Source organism: Centropristis striata, chromosome 9, assembly GCF_030273125.1.
Source record: "Centropristis striata isolate RG_2023a ecotype Rhode Island chromosome 9, C.striata_1.0, whole genome shotgun sequence".
NCBI classification, from domain to species: Eukaryota; Metazoa; Chordata; class Actinopteri; order Perciformes; family Serranidae; genus Centropristis; species Centropristis striata.
The window spans coordinates 34833852-34853566 of NC_081525.1; the positions used below are offsets into that span (position 1 = coordinate 34833852).

At 41.0% G+C, this 19715-nt stretch overlaps 1 protein-coding gene across 1 annotated transcript in view; it reads left to right on the forward strand.

The window, feature by feature from the left end:
* agbl4 (AGBL carboxypeptidase 4) overlaps positions 1-19631 on the forward strand; it is a 318197-nt gene extending 298566 nt beyond the window's left edge. The window contains exons 10-13 of the mRNA XM_059341738.1: positions 5054-5206; positions 9207-9369; positions 18667-18760; positions 18868-19631. Coding sequence (XP_059197721.1) covers positions 5054-5206; positions 9207-9369; positions 18667-18760; positions 18868-18973 — 516 coding nt within the window. The 3' untranslated portion in view covers positions 18974-19631. The remainder of the gene's footprint in view (positions 1-5053; positions 5207-9206; positions 9370-18666; positions 18761-18867) is intronic.
* Positions 19632-19715: the final 84 nt, after the last annotated feature.

Here is a 19715-nt window from a genome sequence, read left to right on the forward strand (position 1 = left end):
CTCTAATTAATATGCAGGAGATAAGTACTTGTCTGACAAAATTCATTCGTTTGACCTTCTAGGTTTTACACTAAACTGTTTGCGGCCGCTGCAAGTTCACCACAAGTTGAGAGTTCCCTGGAGTTTCTGCAGCGAGATGGGGTTTTGTTTCTCTCTGAGAGGTTTAATTTGGACAGCTTGCTCTCCCTTTCTGTTTCTCTCTCTCACTCTCTCAAATTGTCTTCTGACTTTCATTCGGCAGTCTCTGTTTCTTAATTGCCCCTAATTGCTTAATTACAATTTCAAATGAACAATTCTGGAGGTCAGAGCGGGTTGTTAATTGAAGCATCAATCACAGTGGTGGGGCCTTCAGAACCGTCTCAGTTTGATTGACAGGGCATTAACTGAGTTATGTAGTAAGCCTGGACATGACATTGTGGGGGGCTCCATGGCTGATGCTACTGTTTCTGCTGCTCGTCTGCCGTCCTTCACATGTAGCCGTGAAGGAGGAAACGTCTGGGTTAGAATCAGGACAGAGACAGTCTGAACTTGAACTGAACTGAACTCAAAACAAACAGAACGTCGTTTTAGGTCCTGCACCTTTTTTTTCTGTATATGTTCGGTCTCTATTTGTATGGGCTTCTTCCAGGTGATCTACTTTCACTTCATGAAGATAAATATCAATATCAGGTGGCTTGGATACTAGAGGACTGAATCTGTGTTTGCTCTTTAGTGGATTGACACACTTACAACACTGTACGGCCATACAAGATACATATTAGCTAAAAAATTATGTGGACAAGAAGTGTACACATTTTTGTTATCCATAACATAACAAATTTTGTCCATGCGCTGTTCACACTTATTGTTTTCACAGTTTAGGCTTGGCACCTTAGTTCCACCTCAGTGTAAACTTAATGCTAGTTAACAGTGTTTAAACTGTTAATATAACTTTGCAGCCACTGTTTGGTAACAACCCTTTGCTGTTTCAACATGACAATGACCCCATGCACAGCAATAAAGAATCTTATTTTTCCAAATTGGCTCCAACTAACTATCAGTTTTGTAATCCACTAATCCTGATCATTTTCCTGATTTGTCATCAATGTAAAATGTCTGAAAAAATGTAAAAAGGCCATTCGATCTAACAATTTAACATCTTAAAACATCTGCTTTTGTCTGTCCCAAGCCCAAATGGATTAAGTTTAATATCAATTTATAGTAATTTACTTTTTTATCGATTATCAAAATGGATGGATTATGTTTTTGCAATCGACTAATCCACTAATTGAGGCTTGAACACCTCAGCTGATGAATCACAAAATATCTTCAAAATCTGTCACAAACAAAATGTAGGTACGAGGAGGTGTGAATGTTTAAAAGAATTTAGATTTTTTTATATATTTGCTTAATTTGCTACATAACAAAAAATGATTCAGACCGTTAATCAGAGAGTAACTGTAGATTAATTTACGTTTGATCTAATCTATTAATTGACCAGTCAGTGTGGAAGAACTCCACTGCCCTGACCCCGGCTCCATCAAAAATCGTGTCTGACCTCAGAAATTCACTTCTGGGTTAATGACAGCAAATCTCTGCAGCCAAGTCTTAAAATCTTGTGTTAAGCATTGCCAGAAGAGTGTAGACCTTTATAGCAGCATTTTAACTGATAAATTAGATCAAGATCACATTAAATTTGCATTAAATGGAGATTTGTTTATGGCACAACTCACACAACAACACATATAATTGGATGCTCAACAGTGACATATGAGTAATAATTATTTTTGTCAACATGCTTTGGTCATGTAGTATCCAGCTCCTTGTGATCTTGAGATTCATGCAGAAACAAAAATTATAATTCTATTATACAGTATGTTTACGCATGCAACAGCCAGTAAAGCAAGCTACTTTTGTTCACCTGCTCATCCATCCTAATTCAATCCATGCACCTCTGTGCCTTCCTCCTTTTATCCCTCTCCCCCTCCCAGCCTTCATGTCCTCCAGAGGGGAGAGACCCAGGTGATTATTAGGCTGGTTTCCCTTGTCTAGACTCTGGCTGGTTGGTTGGAACTCCTTCCACCCTCCTTCCTCTGCCTAATGGAGCTGGATCTACCTCTCTCACCCCCCCCCCCCCCCCCCCTTTCTTTCTAAACCCCCCATCTCCCTCTCCATCTACCCTTTCTCTTCATCCCCCTCTCCATCTTCACTTTATGTCTCTATATGTATTTCTCTCTCTGTCTACCACGACTGCTCAGTTGGCTGCATTTAGCTTTTTTCCCCCCATTTGCTCTTTTTGTGTTTTGTTTTTCTGTTGTTTCTCCCTCCCTGCTCCCTCGCACTGTCCTCTTCTACCCCCCTCCTCCTCCTTCTCCTCCTCCTCCACCTTCTCCTGCTGCTGTTCCTCTCCTCTGGGGCTCCATCCATCAGGTTGTCGGGGGCTGCTAGCGGCCGACTCCCAGCCACCATATTTCACCGCCAGCCAGCCAAGCAGCTGACAGCACAGCCACCGCCAGGAAATTGCTTTGGCTGTGAGCGGAATTTCAAACACAGGCACACTGCGTCGCCCGGGCCGCCCAAGCACCGCTTCCCTGTCTCTCTCTCTTTCTCTCTCTCTCTCCTGTCAATCTCTCTACACCTCCCTACACACATCTCTATGTCTCTCTGTATCTCTCTCTCTGTCTTTCTCTCCTTTTCCTCTCTCTCTTATGTACTTATTTCCTCTCTTTCTCTCTCTTTGCACCCCCATCTCTGTATGTTTTTGTGTTTGCTCTTCCCTGACCCTCTGCCTCTCTCGCACACACAGTCACAAACCCGTATGCATCGTTTTCTCTCTTTGTCTTTTGTCCGTCTTTGTTGTTACCTCTCTCTGCTCTCCCTCCCTCCTCCTCGTCTCCCACTATCTCTCCCTCCCCTTTCCCATCCTCTCATTCTTCCCTTCTTCTCCTCCTCTTTACGACCCACGGGGAACAAGGTGTGGTGCTGAATGTGTAATGAGCAGCGTGAGAGGGGGGGGGGGAGATAAAGAGGGGGAAGAAGAAAGAGAAGAAGAAGAGGAGGAGAAGGATAAAACCAGGAGGAGGAGAATGTGGTGATAACATAGAAAGAGGAGGTAGAGAGGAAGGATGCTGGCTGGGGCTGCTCTGAGTTATGGGTCAGAAGGTGTGTGTGTGTGAGTGTGTGTGTGTGTGTGATTGTGTGTGTGTGTGTGTGTGTGTGTGTGTGTGTGTGTGTGTGTATTCCTGCCCTTGTCAGAACAGGTTTAAGACCAGTGAAGTGAGAAGAAGGGTTTTTTTCAAGGAGCAACGTCTATGGCTGAAAAGTGAAGCCAATGCAGACGTACCTTAAACCTGCATTCTTTCTAATAACCAGCAGGGGGCGACTCCACTGACAGCACAAAGAAGTCAGGTTGTATAGAAGTCTATGAGAAAATCACTTTACTTCTCACAAGATTTCTAACCTCAATTAACATTTTCCTAACAAGTCTTCTTCAAGTCTTCCTTCCGTGTCTTTTCACAGTGTTTCATTAGTTTGAGATCATTTTATAATTTTGGTTGCCCACAAATCTCACCGGTATCATTTGGAAACTGTAAGTAGTCAGCTGTCTCGATTACAGATGTGATTTGCTAACGAAGCTAGCAGTAGTATTAGTTGGTAACTTCAGAATCATAATCAGAAATGTTTTATTGATCTCTTTTATTGATTTTTGATATTATTCACATTCTGTTTAGATTTAAGGATTAGGGTTTGGAATTAGAGTTGAAGAAATACACTTGATTTCTGGGTGCCTTAGATGACATATACAGAGAGACTGTAATTCAATCAAAATAATTTCTGCCTTCTGCTGCTCCATTCACATACAAGCAAGATGAAACCATGTAGCAACTCTATTCACTATACTTAACTTAAATCAAGCTAAATTGGATAATTTCTTGTAACATATTAGAGTTATTCAACAACCTGAAGATAGGGCATCATTTAATCTGTTTGTTACATAGTTATGGATGTAAAGTTTAGAGCCACATTAACTCTGATGGAGTATCTTTGAATTCCATTCATAGAAACTAAAGCTATACGACCCAATTTCACACTATGTTATAACATATATAACACCATAAATATACATAATTTGCTATTAAGCATATTTGTGCACTGTTGGTTGTACGTATAGTGGAAAATAATAAGCTCTAATGTTTGTATTACAACAATTATACAAAACATGCACAGATGCACGTCAGACTGCACCTGCCAACTGAAATTTGATTTTCTTAAGTGTTCCCGTTGCTGTCTTACTACCGTCCTCAATTTGTTTTCATTATTTCTAGTGGGGAGCAGCTCTACTATTTAGTTTGTGTTGTATTAAGAAGTAACAAAGTAAAATCTCTCAAACTGCAGACCTTTATAAGCATGATATACCAGAAATGGGAGCTTCAGTCATCCAAGATTGTGATAGTCCTGCTTCTAGACATGTCGGAGAGAGGGTTAGAGTTAGAAGTTGGAGATTAGTCAAGTCAGTGGAAGTTCCCTATTTGTTTGGCAAGATAAAAGTCTGTGTATGTGTGTCCATGTGTGTGGAGATTGAGCGATAACAGAGTTGAGCAAGAGAAACAGATCTTATCAAATCCATTTTACACAGTGTATGCTGCAGAGAAAAGACATTACACACTCAATATGAAGTCAATATTAACTTGATAGATAAGTATGGAGTATGTGATGAATGTGTGACATCCACATCAGACAGAGTGTGTGTGTCTTTACACCGTATTCACCTCCACTATCCATGTATGTGCTGTTAGGATGCCCTTCACAAGGACGCTCTGATTGAAGTTATGTGTGGGTGGTTGGCTCTTTTCAGGTAGTAAACATATTGTCAGTCCGCAGTGTCTGGAGGGTGTCGAGTCATCCCATGGGTCAAAGCCTCTCCCCAAAAGCAAAGACAGGCCTTCCTTTAATCCCAGTGGACAAACTCTGGTGTGGACTGTTGCTGTTGACAGAAAAATATCCCATCTTCCCCACTAACCTGCTGTTTTTACCTTCTGTCTTTGTCCCTCTGTTCCCTCTTTTCCTCCATCAGAGAGTTAGTTTGGAGTTCTACATTGATGTTCATGCCCACTCCACCATGCTGAATGGCTTCATGTACGGCAATGTGTTCGAGGACGAGGAGCGCGTCCAGAGACAGGCCGTCTTCCCCAGACTGTTATGCCAAAATGCGCCAGACTTCTCCTTTGTAAGTCACACAAACAGACGCACACAAACACACCAGAGAGGCAGGCTCGGAAGCAGAATTTTTCCTGGGGTTAACTCGGAAAGAAAACATGAAATAGTCGTTTCTCAGCAACTACTGGTGAGGTGGTGTTCGGCGAGGCATTTAATTGCCAACTGTTGCACTCTTAGTGGCACCGAGCTGAAGACCTTGGTTACACCAGGCACCTCCCAGGTGTAAATGAGTGTAACTGCAAGCACTTGGGGTGAGGTGTTAAATGGAAAAACCTGCTTATTTGTTTTTATGTGAGGAAGAAATATACTGCAAGTTTTTTTTAATTAGCAGTACATATGCATCCAGCTTACTGTGAATGTGAACACATGCACACACGCACAGACACAAACAGGAGGTGTTAAATTATTTACAGAGATATGTGTGCAGAAGAAAGGAGCATGCTCCAGCTGTGCACAAAGATTCTCACCTTGACCACAAATGAAAGAGTTGATATCAAGAGAAACTACAAAAGAAGAGAACTTTATAAACCCTGAAGGTTCAGTTCAAATAACTAGAAACAGTATACAGAATAATTCAAATACCAAAGCACACAGCTAATGATCTAATCTCTGAAATATATTTTAATAGGTATGAATTGTGGAAAAGGACACAACAAAAATTTAGTTTTGGAAAAGTATGTAAAAAATTTGTTTTGCTTAAACAGCAGCAGTGGTTGCAGAAGGAACAAATATATGAACCGAAATTATATGTGAGAAACTACACAATCACCTTGGCCATAGTCTGTATTCATCATTCAAAAGGGGAAACTGGAAGACTACTGATATACAAATTGTAAACAATCAGCATTTGTTGAACATTTTGTTGGTCTTCAGTATTTTGAATTTCAGATGGCCATGTCACTGTGAAAATATTAATGTTTTGGAATGATCAGATGAGAAATGAGAAGGGCCTTCTGCGTGAGCCGTCTTGACTTTAGTTGTTTGCTTGCTTTTCTCACTTTAGTTTCTCTTCTGGAGAACTGATTTGCTGAGGCTGAGCAACCAATTACAATCATTTCTCTCACTGACGAGATCCATTGCTGATCCTACATGCACAGTCAGCTAAAAATGCTGCCAACAAGCATGGGCAGATTATGAGACAATGCAAACGGTCCTACCACTTCTCCTACATGGGAGCAATAAACACAAAACTTGTGTTGGTTTTGTCTTTTTCTTTGGGTAATTTTTTGTGGTTTTTTTGGTCATTTTATGTCTGTTTACAGTCATTTGCATCTCTATGTAGTTGTTTTGCATCTCCTTGTCTTGACATTTGACATTTTGCAGGTGAAATGCCCCTCACACTTTGGGCCCCTGGGCCTGTGCCCGTTCAGTAATACATCCATGCCAACAAGGTGCCTATGGTGCTGGAACACCACAAAAACTAGAGCCAAAGATGCTCACTGGTGGCCTTTAATATACGATAGCAATGAAAAAAGCAAGAGGAAATTTCAAATATAAATTTTAACTTGTAGTTGCAGGTCCAAAGAGAACCTGCTCTGAACATTTTCCCAGACATGTAACCATAAATATGAACATGCATTTATCCTGTATGTATGTGCAGAACAGAACAGAACAGAAATAACAAACACTGTGTCAGTCATGACAGAGAACAGGACTGTACTGTAAAAGTAGGCCAGCATATTCTGTATGAGCAGTGCAGGTGTTCGGTGGCTGAAACTGGGTTTATTTGGATAGGACTGTGTAGACTGAGGGCAGTGAAGAGGGGAGAGCTAAGGGAGGAAATGAAAGTTTTTTAAAATGAATGGAACAGAGAAGCAAAGAACAGAGGAAAACTTTAATTCACTGACTGTCACCTCCAGCCAGCCACACATGCATAACCTAATAACACCTTTTCATACAGGTACATTATCTACCAAACGGTTTCCTCTCAGCCCGGTGTCACTTCCACTGACCTTCGTTTTCTCAGTGACGGTGACATTTCATAGCAGAGCCACTTACACACATCATAAAGACTAACCTTTATTGCCCATTGACACCCAGTGCCAATGAGGATACAGAGAAAGCCAGGGAGGCGGATGTTCACCCACACGTGTATAGAAATGTCAATGATTGTCAGTGTCTATACAGAGTGCAGTTACGAAGGACGAGTAAAACGCTATTTCAGGAGAATTTCTCCCTCTCCCTGTATTGCTTGTGTGACAGCTGGCCCAGGGGTCATCTCCCTCACTGTGCTTTTGTCCCTCTGCCCATTCAGCACTACCTAAAGCCCAGTGCAGCAGCAGCAGCAGCACAACACAATCATGGCAAACTCCCACTGGTGGCCGCCAAGTCTGCATTTCAGCAAGGCAACTCTCACTGCAGCAGAGTGGAGTGACACTGAATGGAAACTTTTTCCACACTCTTCCCAAGACGGCATCATATTTTCATAGTATAGCTGACACGCTGAAACCCAAAATAAACCAGAGACTTTTTTTTCTGCGATAGCCATTTACAGCTTTGTAATGACATTGTATGAAGTCAATCTGTTCCAATAAGCTACTTTACCCTTCATCATTTGTCCCGGATTCTCAAGAGGCTTACCACTGCAAGTTACTGAGAAATAAATCACTGAACGTTAAAACATTTTCACTGATGAGACATGTCAGCCATTATTGACAGTAGCTGTCTTCTTTTTTTCATTTATCAACAAGGAAATGCAGTTAAAATAAATTGTTATTTAAGTATTTATAGTGTATAGTTCCACTGGAGATATTAATAGATGGATTTATTATTATTTATTTGTTTTAATTTAGCTTGTCAAAGGCTAGTTCTCTGACTGACTGACTGACTGACTGACTGACTGACTCACTCAAGACCCAGCAGTATATCTCACAATTACTAGTGGTAGGAAACTTACTGTAGACTCAGTTGGACTTACAATATTATACTTGTGCTAAAGGATTTCTCCATACAACAAATGAGTGTATATTTACAAAAACCAAAAGCTTATCAGTTTGAACATGAAATATATTGTCTTTTTACAGTTTTCAATTAAATATATGTCACAAAGGATTAGCAAATTGTCACATTTATGTTTCAGAAAAAGAAATTGGGGTTGTACAATTTGAGAACACATTTTTGAGATGCCCTTCACTCAAAAATGTGTTTTTCTTATGTTTTTTCCCTCTAAAATCTCTTATTTTGACTAAATTGACTTGTATCTAGGCAAAGTTTGTCGCTAAAGAGTTGTTTTCACATTCCTCTACTAAGGGGGAAATGTGCACTTACTGTGTTAACATAATAAGTGGGAAACCCACGTTAAACAAAATGTTAATCATAGCAGAATATTTTCCTTTAAATGTTTCGGGAGGGGGAGTTAAAAAAAAAACAGCATTATAATCACTTTACATTTCAATGATGCCTTTACCTAAACATCTCCCAAATAAGTAGTAGCCTGTCCTAGAAGAAACTTTCCAACATACAATTATTAAAACTTCAGTGATTGATTTTTTTTTTTTGGGAAACTCACAGGTCTGAGTGGATTTGGCCCAAACAATAGTCAATTTGTGATTCTGCGGAAGTTGGCAGTAACAGAACGACTGTGTAGTAAATACTTTTTTTAAGTACAGTGATTTGTAAACTGGGGCACAAAAACACAAAAGCAATATGTTTCCCTGAATTTCTTTTTTCTTGTTTCACTCTAACATATAATCTGTCATCCAGTTTTAAAAGGACTTTAGAAAACATTTTATTTTAGACGTTTCAGCTGGGAAACACTGCCCAACTACTACTGGAGTACCTTTGAAGAACAATTTCTATAGAGAGGAAATTAGGGTCAATAGAGGTATTTAAGGTTATGTGTCATCGTTTGGGCTAATTGAAATTCCTCTGACTCAAAGATGCTTTAACAGAGAGGATGTTTGCTGACACCAATACTTGAACCTAAATCCTCTCACTGAAGTGTCGTCTCTCTAACCAGTACACAGAACATGATGTCTCACGATGTGGTCGTTTTTTGTTCATTCCTCTAGTCCAACACTTCCTTTAACCGGGATGTGGTGAAGGCCGGTACTGGAAGACGGTTCCTCGGTGGTCTCCTTGATGACACGTCCTACTGCTACACTCTGGAGGTGTCCTTCTACAGCTACATGACGGCTGGCAGCACTGCTCCTGTGCCGTACACTGAAGAGACATGTATCCTTCAACTGATGTGGTCTCTGTGAGCGTACATGCAATTTGTGTGGAAGTGGAAGGAAATGTTCTATAATGTCTCTCTTAATTTCCCCTCTGTCCTTGCTTCACACACACACACACACACACACACACACACACTAGGGCTTGGTATGCTTTAAAAATGATGATACAAGCACTAGGGCTACGATTCATATCACAATAAAAAAGTTTACATTTCCATATATTGCAATACTGTAAGCAAGGTGATATATTTTTAAAAGGTTCCTTTTTTATGCAGTGGGATCTGCCTTTGCATTTATCATCATACCACTACTTTTTGTTCAGTCCGACTGCTATGAATCCCTGCATGTTAACTATTAATTTAAAAATTGGCACATTTTTTCTGAGAATTGAGACAGTATTATAAAACATAATACCGTGATACTCAAGTGTATTGATATTTTCTTACAACCCTAACCAGTACTTCATTGGATATCCCTCATTTGACTGGAAAAGCTGCCACCAAAATGTAGATTGCTACGCTTCATAGACCTTAGCAGATCTTTTGGCACTTGCTGATGCATGAAGTATTGTTTTGGCCTCCTGATGAGCAAGATGGCAAATGCAATTCACTTACCTTTTGTCATTCCACACTAAACTGCCAACTCCAAGCTACAACACAGACCGAACGGGTTGTAGCTGTTGCGATAGCTGGCCAGTCACACACCACATTTAATTAAAGTATGGCTACTATGATTAGCTGCAAGCAAAATCATTACAAATGTTTTTTCTAGATCTGGATACAAAAAGCATCCAATACATGTATTGTTTAACTTGAGAAGTTTCAATACTACTTGGTACTGGGTTATTTCAGTGAAGGCTACCGAGTCCCAATGCCTAGCCCCAACGCACACACACACACTCACACATGCTCCCCCTGACTTCAAGCCAGTTGATCTTTTAAGTCATTATTTTAATATTTGTGTCCCTGGTAGTGTGTGTGTAAGTGTGTGTGCGTCAGGTCATGTGTACTCACTAGAAAGCCATGTTGCTCTTTTGTTGCCTCTTGTTGCGACAGATGTGCAGTGACAGAATAAGGATGTGATAGCTGCGTCTATTGATTTCATTTACAAAGGAAAGAGGAGAAAGGGGCTTGTGTTGGCATATGTAGTGCTGTGTGTGTGTGTGTGTGTGTGTGTGTGTGTGTGTGTGTGTGTGTGTGTGTGTGCAGTTGAGGCTTTGATTGCGATAAACAATGGCGAGATGGCATGAACATGATTGCTGTCGACTAGAATCATGCACACACACATAGGAGCACACGCGTACATTCGTCACAGGAACCGAAGGTCACAGGTGTCTTAATGCAGCCAGATGGGAGAAGTTTTCCTTCAGCTGACCTTCTCAGGGCTGAAGAGCTCCTGAGAGCTGGCCGATGGCGGTCTGATCTTACCGATAGAGTGAGTGAGAAGAGGGAGGAAGAGCGATTTAGAGAGAGCGATAAGGACCCTACATATGAAAAGTATGTGCTGCCCTACACATATTCTGCAGGTGGAGGGGAGGGTTGATATAGATGTAGCCCTAGTGCCCTCTAGTGCTAATATGTGGCACAGTCTGATGTGGTTATTTCTGATTCACATGAAAAGTTTGTAATATTAAAGTAAATTTACCTATTGGAAATTTGTAGACGTGATTCAGATGCATGTTGGGGTGCAGTGCATTTGTTTTCTACACCCTCTCATCATATAAATACTTTAAGTTTCAGTTCTTTGCATTACAGTCGTGATGCCCAAATGGAAATACAGGCATGTGCATACACACAGCAGGGCTCCATCACAGCCATAAACAAATCATTAGGCTTACACTGAGGAGACAGGTGTCTGGCTGTTGCGATAAACAAATTCCACTGTGTTTTCTTTAGCGTTGGTGGCTCTGGGTTCAGAGCAGGATAAGAAACAGGGAGCCAGGTTTCTGCCTCTACGTGTGTGTGCAGAGGGGACATTTAATCTGAAGGTCAGATTGCAGGAAAACTCAGCCCTTGTGGGTGGACTTGCTTGATCTTTTTTTTGTTTTCCAGGTGTGTGTGTGCTTGAATGTGAGAAGGGGAGGTGTACGAGGAGGAGGGGCTCCACAGGGTGGGCATGCAGCATGGGGACCTGGTGTAGAGTGGAGATTGAGGTCAGGCAGGTTGAAGGAACCGACCATGTCGCTTTATACGCCCCAGCAGTCAGCTCGATGGAGCGTGCAAATCATCAACAGAGACCTTTAGCATCTCAACGCCCCCCCTCCTCCACCTTTCTCACCTGATGCACACACACACACACACACACACACACACACACACACACACACACACAGTCCTTTAAACTAATACATGACAAATGAGTAATAACCTAGACCCCTAACTCTTACCACCTTCAAACCATGCTGCCCTCACCCTTTAATCTTTCCTGCTTCTCCTTCTCCACTGCTGTGACTTGTAGCCACCAAAATTGAAATCTTAACCTTTCTCACAGCTGAGACTTTTGTCACAGTTTGAAGGTGCTTGGAAAAAGGTGTAATGCGGAGTGTGTCTGTATTTGTTTTGTGATCTCTCCTTTCATGTCCTCCTCTCTCCTCCATTCTGTCCTTTCCTCTCATCTCGTCACCCAGAACATAACAGCTCATTATATCATTTAGTCAAGCTGAGAATCCTCTTCTCTGAAACAGCAGGGACAACCTCCAATGTGTGTCTGTGTTCTCTTCGTCCTCTAATCATTAACACCTTCTAGGTGTGTGCGCTTAGTCGTGAGTCTACATGTACCTACTCCAACATGTATATGTCCCTTTTTTGATGCGTACATGCTTTACTTAAAGTTCAGCCCCAAGCCCCAGAACTGTAGTCATACAATTCAGCCTGTTATTTTTCTCCTTTCTATTTTCATAACTGTGTTTTGGGATGGACCTTCCGGTTCAGACTCTGAAGTTTAAACTGGAAAGTGGAATGGATCAAGGTTGAGAAAATCTGGGACCTCGTTCAAATCTCAGCTTGACGCTTCCCATTGTGTGTTTAGTACGTGCATTCATGTGAGCTTTGGGGGCTACTTACCTTGTAGGTGTGTGTGGGTGCTTTTTTGTGTTGTGGAGAGACAGTATTCTCTATGACTTTGAAGAATTATTCAAAAACTTTAAAAAGCCATTCAGGCTGTAACACTTCCCTGAAAGCTCACTTCTCCTGCGCTGAGTGGAGCTGTTTTTTTTCTTTTTTCTGACATAGTACAGACGTGCAGATTTTCAAGATTTTCAAACTTCGAACTGTGAGAAGAAGAAAAATTACATTTTCTTTCTTGTTTGATTCCTGCAAATTTGCTGTTCAGTGTTTTATAACAGTGGATGTTGTATAACAGTGGATGTTGTATAACAGCGGTCTCCTCAAATAATCCACATCTATTGTCAATGTTGGGTTATCCAGCGTGATTGTGTGCTGTTGGCTAACTCGGAAATATACACACTTGTAGCTGTCATTTTCTATATGTGTGTGATCTGTCTGCCAAAGCAGCAACACCCAGACGTGCACCTCGCCATAACAGTGGGACTCCATGAATACCAGAGCTGCCAGTGGAACACAGCATGCATCAGTGAACCTGACACCCAATGGACAGGCTGTGAGAAGTATGCAAATGATATAGCTTGGAGGCAAATATGCTTCACTACCACACATCATACACATCATATCACACAGACATGCACAAATGGATAGGTGCTCACACACAGACACACACACGTTTGAACACACAGTTGATTGCACAAATATTGTTGCTATGCTCAGATGAACAGGTGTCCTCACATGAGTACTCACAAATTCACACCTCCAGTTGGGTTGTGGTATTTTTTGTCTATGTTGATAAAGCTGATGCTCATGGAGAGTCTGAGAAAGTTAGAAAGATTTTTTGAAGGAAATGTAAGTGTTCTCACAGCTGAAAATCATTTGAAGCATTTACTTCTATAATGCTGAAAGAAGTAGTAGTGGCAGCAGTTAGTTACGATCAAGACAGTTGGAGGGCTTGGCTTTCAGCTGAACTGTTCAACATTGCAGCACGATCATAAACTTTCTCAATGTAAAGCTTATTGTTACAGGAACATATGTTTCTGGAAAAATTTGATGACAGAAACAGCCAACACAGTAACATATTCTTAATTTATATTTGATTAGCACTGAGTTTTACGAGCAGCTGTGCTTGAAAAAGGTTTTGGAATGATCGTTTTCAACTTGGTGGCCAGGTCACAAACTTTATCGTTAAACAAACAATGCTGCCTATGTGTCAGTTTAAACTGAGTTTCAGACGCCTGGTGCATAACAATGGATGTATGTTGCATAAAGCTGAGGAGTCACCATTATGCAAATCGAGATTTGCAGAGTTATCAATGAACTCATACAACTCACAAGTGGAAATGGAATTCCTCAACTTCATATCACCAGAATATCCACACCTTAAAAGTTGAACATGGTTGAATTTTTAAATGAATATTATTTTGCAAAATTGTATAATCCAATGCAAAACACAGATAATCAATGGTGGTGCAAATCTTTTATTTATTGTGTCTGTTGTCATTGGATTCTGACTTAAAAAACAACAACACATCTACAATTAATGACAGTAATAAGAAACAACATTGAAGGAGGCTTGAATCCATCCAAAAAGTTATGTACTTTTTGTTTTACAGTGCTTTTGTTTCTTTAACTTTTATCCACAAAGCAGAGTCTTTCCTTAACAACAAATGAATTCAACTCTTTTAAAGAAACATACTCATTGGAATATATAAATAGTATCTGTTTTCAGAGCAGCATAGATCAGAAGAGTCTTGTATTCCTGCCGGTGCACACTGTAAGTAAACAGAAGCTTTTCTTACACTTATTTCATTTTACTACTCAAGTTTCAGAGCTCGTCTCCTTGCCAGTGACAGTTCCTCTTGTCAGGGATTTAAATCAACCCTTGTTTGTCCCTTTGGGCAATGGGACGTGAGGTCTTTCAGTCTGCTGAATTGCTATTGGGGACAAAAATGTCCCTTTCTGTATTGCTGTTGTTGACTAGCCTCTTAATTAGCATTGATAATTAGTTCTCTACGTGTCAGTGCAGTGACAGGACCTGTCAGTGGCCCGTATTGATGGCTTGAATGTCCCCTTGCTTGTCTCCTTGTTAACTCCCGTCCGATCCGGACAGCATTCTCCGCGTGTCTCGTCCATTTTACCACTGGGGGCCTTGTTGTCTGATCGTCACCTTGTCTGTCTGTCTTCCAGGACCAGGCACAAGGGACATGACGATGAAAGCCGCTAAATGGCGTGCTGACAGTAAACAGCTGCAGTAAACAAGTCATGTCCCCATCCCCTTTGTCTCACGTATCTCATCAGCGCCTAAGCTGGTGTGCCCTTGAGCCATGACAATGACCTGCTATTGATTAGACACGACGGTCATGTGTACCGAGATGTTAAAGAATACACCTCGGACACCTCAGTGACAGGCAGGCGAGATGCTGACAGACTGTGTGGAGCTGGCACACACACCTCTTTGACCTCTCTGGATAATGATTACACAATGATAATGATAATGCTTTCAGATGTCGTTAAGTTGATGATTCGGTATTAACAATATTATCAGTGCAAGTCTGTGAGGTGGTAATTTAAAAGGGGCTGCCGAGATGTGGACCAAAGCAGCTGAAGTTTTTCTGAATATTTCCATTACCACCCACCTCTGTAATCCAAGCTTTAGCCCACCAACTGTTTCCTGGCTCTTGCACACATCACTTCCTGCTGCAGCAGCAGCAGCCTCATTCCAGACCCTACGGTTTCCCCCGGCAGTGAGCCAGACAGCAGTCAGGGCATCCTCTGCGTCTCTGACCATTCGCCACGTAGCTGAAGTTCTCCTTCAGAAGCTGACCGTCCATCACCAAACCTCCTGTAATAGACGGTGAGTCGTGACAAGCCAAGCTGAGAGGCCATCTGCGCACGGTGGGGTCCGGGAGATATTTTTGTCGCTGAGCGTGCCTGGCCAAAGAGCTCAGGACTGGCACCGAGCTCTGCTGATGAAAGAGAACGGAGGAAAACACCAAAAACTTTCCTGAGGTCGAATGGAAACGTCAAGGATACAAGAGGAGTGTGTTTGCTTATGTATACAGTACATAGGTACATGAGAGTGTGTTAACACATTTGTGAGTGTATGTCAGTGTATCAACTCTTAACAACTAGTTGTAGATTAACAACTACCACCTTCATTTAAATCATTATGTTATTTTTAGCCATTTAGCCAGTGGTTTTAGGGAGGGATATATCTCTATGTTCCATAGAGATATAATAGATCAGTCGAACAGACATTTCCATTCACATCAACGTAACAGGATGCTCTGGGCAGCAGCCATTTTTAAATGTACCATTGCCACTGCAAAAAAATCACCTGCTAACTTCTGTCTAAACCTCTGTATAAAGTGATGCACTCTATGGGGAAGTTTTACATTAACAAAATAGAGCAGAGAGCAGAGTAGTTGAAGGAATGGAGAACTGAATTAGTAAAATTTAATAACTTGCATAAGAAAACGTGGCTTTTGCTAGATGAGTGACGACATTGTTTGGTTTATTTTCTGAAACCGATGTAACATCAAAGTATGGCGAATAAGCAAGCTAGCTAACTTGCAAGCTGTCCGCCAGTTAGTTTGCTAACCTGCTAACTCCACCATGCTTTAATGCTACATTCGTCACAGAAAACGAGCCAACAGTCTGTTCACTCCCTGCAGCTAGGAGACTAGGAGAGCAGACAGCAACTCCAGGGACGGACAAGCTACTTTATCTAGCTAACTAGCCTCTAGAGCAGCTGACACAGTTTATGGCCCCACTGAAAACAACTAACAGCAATCACCATTTTGTTCACATCTATTGTCATTCTACTTCCATCTGGTCAACTGGTTAGTTAGTCCACCACTCCCATTCCGACTGAAGCTTCTCAACAATCGTTAGATTGATTGCCCCGAAATGTACAGACATTCATGGTTCCCAGTAAATGAATCCTAAGAACTTTTATAATCACCTGACTATTCCTCTAGAACCAATATGAGGTCTAAGTTTTCACTTCGACTGTTCATGTAGCCATCAGGTAAAACTTTAAATTTGCTCAGGACTTAACTAAAGACATTCTCATCAGTCTCAGCTGTACTTTGCATCTATAAATGAATGGTGAACATATTATACCTGCTAAACATCAGCATGCTAGCATTGTCTTTTTGAGATAGCATGCTGTTACATTAAGCTCAAAGCACAGCTGCCCTGCTAGCATGGTAGCAAAATGTGTATAACTATCACTCATTAATATTAGCATTAAAGCAAGATTCAGAAGGACATAACCTTAGTTTGTTCAGTTTTACCTCGACCTAATCAGTATCATCAGCTAGCTGTAATGAGACAGACTGTGTGGTCCATACACACACACTCACACACACACAGCAAATCTGGCCTGATGCAGGACTCACAGACAAACAGCCAGATGGGGTGTAAATATAGACTCTGGCGTCGTGTGGAGAGCATTGCCATCAGCCTGCCGGGTGAAGAATGAAGTCCTGTGCAGACTCCCCAACATATGCAAAAACACACCCTCAAAGGCCAAGGTGACAGACTCACTACAGAGGGGCTTGCTTGCATATTTACAGGCCTTACGTACTGGGTATACCCTTGTGTTTGTTTGTTTGTGCGTGTGTGTGTGTGTGCGTGTGTGTGTGTGTTACTTGAGGTATGACAAACTACAAAGTCTGAAGTAGACGCCCAGACAGCCGTTCAAACTAAGGATGGATGGTTTACAAGTTAACAGGCTTTGTTTGAACAATAGATTTTCACCTTTGTGGCAGCCAGGATTTATGTAACCGGGCCATTTTTTGATCATTACAAGAAATTGGAAAATAGAAATAAAAATGACCAAATCTCCATCTTTTTTTCTGTATGCCAGTTGTTTCAATCACACGTTTGTGACAGATAAATAGTTCAGTGGATGACAAGCCGTATCTGAGTATCAACAAGGTAATGACAGGGGAAAGTGACAGATTATGTCTCTGTGTTGCTCCATCATGCTCCAGCCTGGTGAGGAATGGAGGTTGCTGAACATCAATGCCACGAGATAGGGAAAAAAAACCCTTTATGTTTTTGTTTGTTTTGTGATGTGATCCATTTGAATTGTATGGAAGTACACTGTGTATAGATGGAGAATGATGGACTTAGGACAATGGACATGTGTCTAAGAGTGGATGGATAGGTCGGCAGCTGATATTGATGGTGTTTTTCTCAGTGACAAGATTTAGTTTTAGAAATTTACTTCTGTTAGCGACATTGTTCTTATTTATCTGTATTTACTATATCCTCACTCTTGGTGATTGGGAACATTGTTGGCATTCAGTGGTTTTCTACTTCTTCATTATCTGAACCTGATTGTCATCATTACTTGCTCTGTTGGCCTAATGATCACTGGCTTAGCAACAGCACGCTCAGATGTTTTGTAAAAGCAGTGAAGTTATTGATATTGTCCCTAATGTAGTGAAAGACGATTGAGCAGGGGGATGATGTGTGTGCTTACCTCTGAATTTAAATAAGGCCTCTGTGTATAAGTAATTGCTTTTGTGTGATTCATACCAGCATCATGCATTTGGCTGACGTGAGTGAAATGCAGTTGATTTAGCCTCACTTAATTCAATGCAGTGTGTTGTACCTTGAGGATTTACACTGCTCATTTCTCCAGTTGCTGCTCGCTAGTTATTCACTATACCTCACTGGGTTTGTTGATGATGACAGAGGGGCTGCTTTTAAAGCTTTTTTCATATTACTTTAAGTTAAACGTGTCCAAAATCTAAATGGAGATTATGTCTGAAATCTCCCCTTCCTTAAAGGCCCAAAGCCCCTTAAATAAGCCTTGAACTTTATCTGTCATAGACAAAAACATTTTAAACCCTCAGTTTTTGTCATTTAGTATTCCCAAATATATCACATTCATAGACCCTTTTCTTTTTTTTCAAACAAACATTTTTACTAGCATAAAAGTACAGGATGGAAATATTAACCACAACTGGTCCATTCCAGCAAGCATTGCAATGCATTGCATCATTTAATAATATGAATGTTATACCTGTGTTTGACCAGTCAGAATGTAATTCTCTGTGCAGCTTTAAGTTTCAGTCCACAATGCAATGCAAGGGTTCTGCACCTTCCCAAATGGGCCATTGTGCAGATGGGAAGCAGTGATCTGTAAGAAATGTTTTGATCTATGTTACCTGAGGCTCTTCCATACACAATTAGCTTTAACACCTTGTTCTCAGACACGAAACTGGGCAGGAACGTGGCCCGGACCTTCCTAGATTACTACAAACTCAACAACCTTATCAAGGACAACATACCAACTCATATCCAAAGGTAAAGCAGCATGTCATTAGAAAAAAATAAATGTGAAAGTGATGCAAATGTACTGAACTATTACCCCATCATCTCATGCACTCACTTTGATATGTTTTTGTCTCCAGTTCTGAGGTGATGTCCCCGACAGTCGACGCTAACAGAAAGGGCCACAGTGTTGGCAGAGACGCAGCAGAAAGAGAGAGAGAGAAGAGCCATGGTGTCAGGCACTAGACGAACAGACAGACGGACAGACGGACACAGACTGAGCATGTATAAAATGCGGAGCACCGTAGCAGGAGGATCCTTCACACTTCATTGCCTTTAGAAGCTCCACATCTCCCTGGCTATAAAGACTTATTTTCACAGATTTGTAACAGTGGGATGACCCGTACTTGCAGGACTGAAATCAGAACAAGCTTCCTCTTGGGTTATTTAGTGACCATAAAATGTGGACTATTGAAAGACAGACTGGCTACCCATCTAAAAAGTCCACCTGAGGCCTTCATTCAGTCGCTCCTTTTTGTTGTTTTTTGTAAATAAATGCATGCTTACCCGCTCTTACTGACTTGTTTTATGACTACGGTGTTATTATCTCTGTTGGTATTACAATTCATTATTAAACACTTAATTATTTAGTTGCAATGTTGTACCTGTTGCTTTCTTATATCAATAATGATAACACAACTAGAAGTGACATTTCGATATCTTTATTTGTGTATTGTTTACTGATTATATGATTACTCTTTATGCTCATATAGGCTTTAGCTCTGTTTATGGCTTTTATTAAGCATTCAAGCACATTTTTACAAAATTGCTGATTTCAGGGCACTCTAATACACATTTTGGATGCAATCAAATGTTTAAATGGTGGAGGCCGATTATTTATTATTATTATTATTATTAGTAGTAGTAGTGGTAGTAGTAGTAGAAATAGTAGTAGTAGTTAAGGTCTTTATTATACAAAGGCGAATAC